The sequence below is a fragment of the Prosopis cineraria genome, unplaced genomic scaffold, assembly GCF_029017545.1.
Source record: "Prosopis cineraria cultivar Desert tree isolate PC_DT_omini unplaced genomic scaffold, ASM2901754v1 PC446, whole genome shotgun sequence".
NCBI classification, from domain to species: Eukaryota; Viridiplantae; Streptophyta; class Magnoliopsida; order Fabales; family Fabaceae; genus Prosopis; species Prosopis cineraria.
In genome coordinates this window covers 21,587-27,904 of record NW_026555771.1, presented here as the reverse complement: position 1 = coordinate 27,904, position 6,318 = coordinate 21,587, and the positions used below count along the sequence as shown (strand labels likewise).

Genomic DNA, 6,318 nt, shown 5'->3' with positions numbered 1-6,318 from the left:
GCAAAAATGTCAATATCAATGTACATGCCGGTCGTTTCAAGTTTCTTTAATTTCAAGGGGACCATTATAGATGTGGAGCATAGTTAGGGGTGTTCATGCTTGTCTTGGTCCCCGTTGGCCAATTTCATCCCAATCATGTTGGGATGGACCTATCCTAGCTCAAAAAAAGGAAAATGATATGGGATAAAATTATATTCAGCGCGAGATAGGATACGGGAAAAAAATCAGTCTCATATTTTTTTTTAGGACGGGACATGAGATAGGGTTGTCGTGATCTCATGAACACCCATAATCTTAATCCTCACAGGCTATATAGAATGAGAGTGCGCAGTTGAAGAAATGGCGAGAGATTACAGAATGGGATATTCAGTACGAGAACAAGTGTATTGGTGGGTGGTGGCGATTATTACATTACTAGGACTCAAAGATGGAAGCAAGGCGTGTTTGGAAGAAGAGAGAGAAGCTCTTCTCAAACTGAAAGAAGCTTTCAATTATCCAAACGGCTCGTCTCTTCCTTCTTGGAATAACCTTACCAGTTCTGATTGTTGTAGCTGGCAGGGAATCAGCTGTGACAACTCTACTCGGAGAGTGATAAGCCTTCTTCTGAGCCATATAAGAGCTCAAGAGTTGGAACACATCACGTGGTCATTGAATGTTTCTTATTTTCTCCCTTTCCATCAACTTGAAGCTTTGGATTTGTCTGGGAATTACTTGTCAGGTCTGTCTCTCTGATCTCCACTCTCTAACTGTATTTCATGATTAATTTGTTATTCATGTTCATACATATATATATTTAGAACAAAGACCCACACAATATGTCACGCAAACTAGATCTTTTATTTTTCAATTTCTGAAACCCTGATGCTATATCATCAAGTCAGAAAACTGAATTTGAATTAGACTCTCTCCTATTTGATTCTTCTCTTTATTCATCTCAGTTCAAACTTGTACGTTGTTTGATTTACCAGCAATAACATTAAGAGTAACTGCTGATATTTTTGTTGTTATTGGAGCAGGGCTATTTGGCGAAATTAGATTGGACAACTTGCAATCGTTGTATCTAGAAGAAAACATGCTTACGGAAATCCCATTCCTTGGTTCTTAATTATTATTATTTATCAACTTCTTTTTGATACCGTACTTTATTTATTTTCTTGGCTCCTTGGTTTTTTTTTTAAATCAATTGATGTTTAGAAAAAATTTGAGAATATCGAGAGTTGAATGAGAGGGTGTTTGTACTATAGATATGTGATGGTAACGGTACTGAAGGAAAAGATCATAGAGATTGTTATTGAATCATTTAATAACTTGAATTTTGAATCTTGACATCTATTTATAATCTTGACATCTATATATAAATTAAGTGATAGCAGGAACAATATGTCTAGGGTAGAATAGGTTTTAAATAAGAGAATGGAATGAAAAAGGAATATATATATATATATATATATGGCATATGGAAATTAGGAAAGGAGAGGAAAAGATGGGAGAGGATTCTTTCCTCTTCTCTTTTCATTCACTTCTCTTTCTCTTCCTAATTTCTAACCATTAGATCAAAATTTGGGTGGTTCAAAAAATTTGAAATTTTATAAATTATTTTATTTTATTTTGTTCTTACTGTATTTTTTAATTGTTCATATTAAAATTTTAACAGCTTGACTTTTTTTTTTACATTTTTTATAATTTAATATTTTAATAATAATTTTATATACATTTGTTTAATTTTTTATTTTCAATATTTATATTTCATACTTGACAGATATTTCTCTTTCCTCCCACAATTCGAAGACTTCGGCGTTCTCTTTCAATTCCTCCTTGTGGGCCTTGTCCCTCTTTAACAATAGCCTGAAGGGCTCACTGCCACGGCAAGGTATTTAATTTATAATCTCTCATATGTTTGTCAAATGAAAGTTCTAATATAAATTTGAGTCAAATATAGAAATCAATTGTTATTGGTAAGGATTAATAGGTTCATTGACACTGAGTATGTATTTGATTATTCATAGATAGGCTAATAGCTAACTACAATTATTTTAATGCATAAAACTCTATTGCTCTCTAAATTTTCTTATGAAATATGTTTAATAAACATTTCTCTTTCCTCATTGTTCACTATGTATTCTCTATCTATTTATTAAGCTCATTTGGAAATAAATTTTCTGCATATTTAAGTACGCCTGACTAGATCATATTTATTTTCAGGCTTATAATCGAGTATCTTGTTTTGCTCAAATATTTATTTTTGATAGTTTCTAAATTAAAATTATATTTTTAATTTTTATTTTATATATATATACATATACACATATCAAAAATGTATCGTATATTATATTTTTAAAAATGAAAGTATCAAAGTATCGGATATGTATATCCAATGCTGTATCCGTGCATCATAGCCACTATATTCTTAAGAAAGGTGCTAATCACAAAGTTTAACCTATTGCTTAATTTTTTTTATTTGTTTCATTTAAAGACTCATAAACCAATTAAATGAATTTAATAAAAGAAATTTATATGTTGCAGGAGGCTTATGCAATCTGAAAAATCTGAAACTATTGTCTCTTGGTCCCAACAAGTTTGAAGGACTCCTTCCTTCATGCCTTGGTAACTTGACATCCCTCCGTCAACTTGATCTTCAGTTCAATGGTTTTGAAGGAAACTTCCCTTCCTCACTCATTCATTCTCTAAAGTCCCTCAGATTCATTTCATTTGAAGAAAACTATTTCACTGGCATAGCATCGATTTCTTTGTTGGCCAACCACTCCAACCTTCAACTCTTCTCAATTTCGTGCTCTAATAACCCCAATCTCAAGCTTGAAACTGAAAATCCCCCCTTTTTCCCTTCTTTCCAATTAAAGATTTTCAGCGTAGTCAAATGCAATATGAATGAAGCAAGCAATGGCGTAATACCCTCCTTTCTTCTTCATCAATATGACTTGAGACTTCTGCAACTTACTTATTTGAACTTTTCAGCAAGTTTCCCACATTGGCTTTTGACAAACAACACCAAGTTAGATTCTTTTAATGTCGGCCACAACTTCTTGACTGGTCCCTTTGAGCTCAACTCCACCACAAAATTACTTGACATGCAATATTTTGATGCTTCCTCTAACCCTATTAATGATGAAATCCCTCCTCATATTGGCTCTATTTTTCCTAACTTGCTTTCTTTGAACATGTCTTCGAGTTCCTTACAAGGTGGATTTCCAGCTTCACTCGGTGACATTAGGCAGCTGAACTCACTAGACTTATCCAGTAACAATATGTCTGGATATATACCCAAAGAATTTGGGAAGGGCAGCAACGACATGAGGTTTCTAAAGTTGTCAAACAACAACTTAACTGGCCCATGTTTACCCGTTGGTTCAAACTTCACACATTTATTGTCTGTGGATCTAAGCAACAACAACTTTAAAGGAAACGTATCAGATGGGATCATTAAGAGTTTAGAATTAAGAATGCTGGATTTAAGTTCCAACCAACTCTATGGTGGAATGCCTACATGGATTGGAAACTTTAAGCATTTGAGTTACCTCATTTTGTCCCAAAATTCCATGTCAGGTCTAGTACCAGAAAGCTTTTGCAATTTGGTTGAACTTACATACCTAGACCTTTCACAAAACAGATTCAATGGCACTTTACCAAGCTGTCTGAATATGCCATCACTGAGGTACTTGCATTTGCGGGGCAATAATTTTACAGGACCCATTCCTTCTATTTTCGCCAAATCTCCCATGCTATTAACTTTGGATTTGGCAAAGAACATATTTTCAAGTCAAATTCCCGGGTGGTTAAAGCTGATGTTGAATTTAAGAGTCCTTCTCCTAAAAGGAAACAAGCTTGATGGTTCCATTCCTATGGATATGTGCAGCCTCAAGAACATAAGCATACTGGATCTTTCACAAAACATGCTTTCCGGAGGGATACCACATTGCTTGAATAAGATCACATTTAGAAAGCAGGATGTGATGAGAGGAGCCAAAATAGGAAAATTTGTTGTCCCTTGGGCTACAAGAGGCCCGTTATTTGACATAAATCATACAAGTGGCGAGCTTTTCCAAGGTGAATATGAAAAAAAGTTTTCATGGTATGAGGAAATAGTGGTGAACTTCATGTCAAAAAGCAGGTACGAATCATATGAAGGAAATATATTAGATTTCATGTCTGGCCTAGATCTCTCGGACAATCAGTTGACAGGTAAAATCCCTTCACAAATTGGATACCTGAATGCTATTCATACATTAAATTTGTCAAACAACTATTTGACTGGGTCTATTCCAGACACGTTTTCTGACCTTAAAGAGATTGAAAGTTTAGATCTTTCTTACAACAAATTGATGGGTCATATTCCTTCTCAACTTACACAGTTGTACTCTTTGTCTGTCTTTTCTGTGGCTCACAATAATCTATCTGGTATGGTGCCTGACATGAAAAACCAATTTGCAACTTTTGATCAAAGTTCTTATGAAGGGAATCCTTTTCTTTGTGGCCCACCTCTACAGTACAGTTGTTCGTCTCTTGATGAACCAGTAGGGAGACAAATACAGCTACATCATTCAGCTAAAGATGACTTCCGAGATGCTTTCAAATGGAGTTTTACCGGTGCATTTGTGGTTTTTTTTCTAGGTGTAATTAGCTTTATGTATTTCAACTCTTACTTTTACAATTAATTGCAAATGAAATGAAAAAGTATGTACAAGTTATTTGCGTGGGTTGAATTAAGATGGAAAACCTTTAGTTAATGAGTTTTTGATCGCGTAATTGATGGTGAACTCTATAGTGTTACAAATTTACAATGATAGAAGATGGCTAATTCTAAGTCCTTCCATGATCAGAATGGAAATTATAATGAAATATAAAGCCCATTATTAGCCGCACTCTACGTTTAATAGAATTTATTTGCGCTCATATAATGCAAAAATTTATGTAGCATTAATTGCTTTATTACTTATATGCCATTCTTCTTAATTTCGGAAACTATTTTATTTTTAAAAATTATGGTACTTAATAGGCGTGAAAATGAAAATCAAAATAATTTTTAAACAATTTTAATGATGTAACTAATTTTTCTTGGTTCTTGTGAGTTATAGTTATAAGTGACTTAAGACAGGAGGGAAGCAATAATTTGTTACTATAATAAATTGGATAATTTCAAGATTCATGTAGAATAATATCACACGTGACTACGTGATGACACTGCATTTGATTTTGTTTACAAGCATTATCACCGAAATCGAATAGATGTTTAAAATGTATTAACTGTCTAAAAATGGAAAAAGTTTTCAATTTTACCCAATTTAACCTCTCTCTCACACACACGATGTAGCTTTAGTAAAAGAACAACAGTTAATAAGTGCAATATAAGAAAAATATAATAAATATTCTATAAGATGCTTTGCATTAATGACCAAGAATTTTCTCTCTAAGTGCCTTTTAAAAAGGAGAGGGGAGAGAGAGAGCGTGTTTCTTCTCAGTTTTCACTTGACTTGGAACAATTTTTTGGACGTTGAAGATGTAAAGTAAATATCTAATTGTTTAGCAAGCCAATCAAGATCAACTTTGTAGTCTGTTATTTAATATTTTTATATTGATATAAATCGTTTATTTATTTAATTTACTTACCTCGCTCAATTTTCTCTATTTTACACAAAATATACATGAAGTCACCATAATTTAAGCAAATTAACCCCAAAGAAAAATAGGAAGAACCTTTTATGAAACATTTAGATTGAGAAAATTAATTCATTAGTCCTTATAGTTTTACCTAATTTTTAAGCAGGTCCTTGTAGTTTGTTCCCTTTCATTGGATCCTTACAGTTTCTTTAATTTTAACTATTGATCCTTATGCACATAATCTGTTAATTTAGCGTACACGTATGTTGATTTTGCAGCATAAATTATAAATTAATAAATAAACAAAATTAAAAATATTCTACGTACGTTCTTCTTCCCATCGATCACGTTTGGATTTCAATCCCATTAACGCAATTCATGTGCTAAAAATCAAATCTTCAAATCTCAAAATTTCATGGATTTTCAATAAATTGTCAAAAATTAGAAATGCAAATCAAACTCTAATTCTAAAACTAGACAAAATATTGTTTCTCAATCTTCTTCTTTAGAGTCGAGAAATTCTTACATAGACCGGGTGCATCACGTCATTCTTGGCCTGTCCAATTAGAATGCTCTAAATTATCTAAATAAAATCTTATGTGATATTATTTTAATGATTTTATTCTTATAACATAATGTATATTTAAGTTCTTGCACTTTCCCTTATTCTATCATTAACGTTACAATCAATTGATATTTAATGCA

General features: G+C 32.7%; 1 protein-coding gene across 2 annotated transcripts; it reads left to right on the top strand.

Annotated features, from left to right (window-relative positions):
- The first annotated feature begins 224 nt into the window (after positions 1 to 224).
- LOC129297134 (receptor like protein 21-like) lies at positions 225 to 4,742 on the top strand. 2 transcript variants are annotated; one of them, XM_054935504.1, is made up of 3 exons: positions 225 to 718; positions 1,017 to 1,870; positions 2,524 to 4,742. In XM_054935504.1, the coding sequence occupies exon 3, from the start codon at positions 2,883 to 2,885 to the stop codon at positions 4,668 to 4,670; it is 1,788 nt and encodes a 595-aa protein (XP_054791479.1). In that variant the 5' UTR covers positions 225 to 718; positions 1,017 to 1,870; positions 2,524 to 2,882; the 3' UTR covers positions 4,671 to 4,742. The 2 variants fall into 2 exon arrangements, with proteins under 2 accessions (XP_054791479.1, XP_054791478.1); XM_054935503.1 differs by having other exon boundaries at positions 225 to 1,870.
- Positions 4,743 to 6,318: the final 1,576 nt, after the last annotated feature.

Coding starts and splice junctions, on each gene's coding strand:
- LOC129297134 (XM_054935504.1), top strand. CDS start 2,883: ATGAATGAAGCAAGCAATGGCGTAATACCCTCCTTTCTTCTTCATCAA.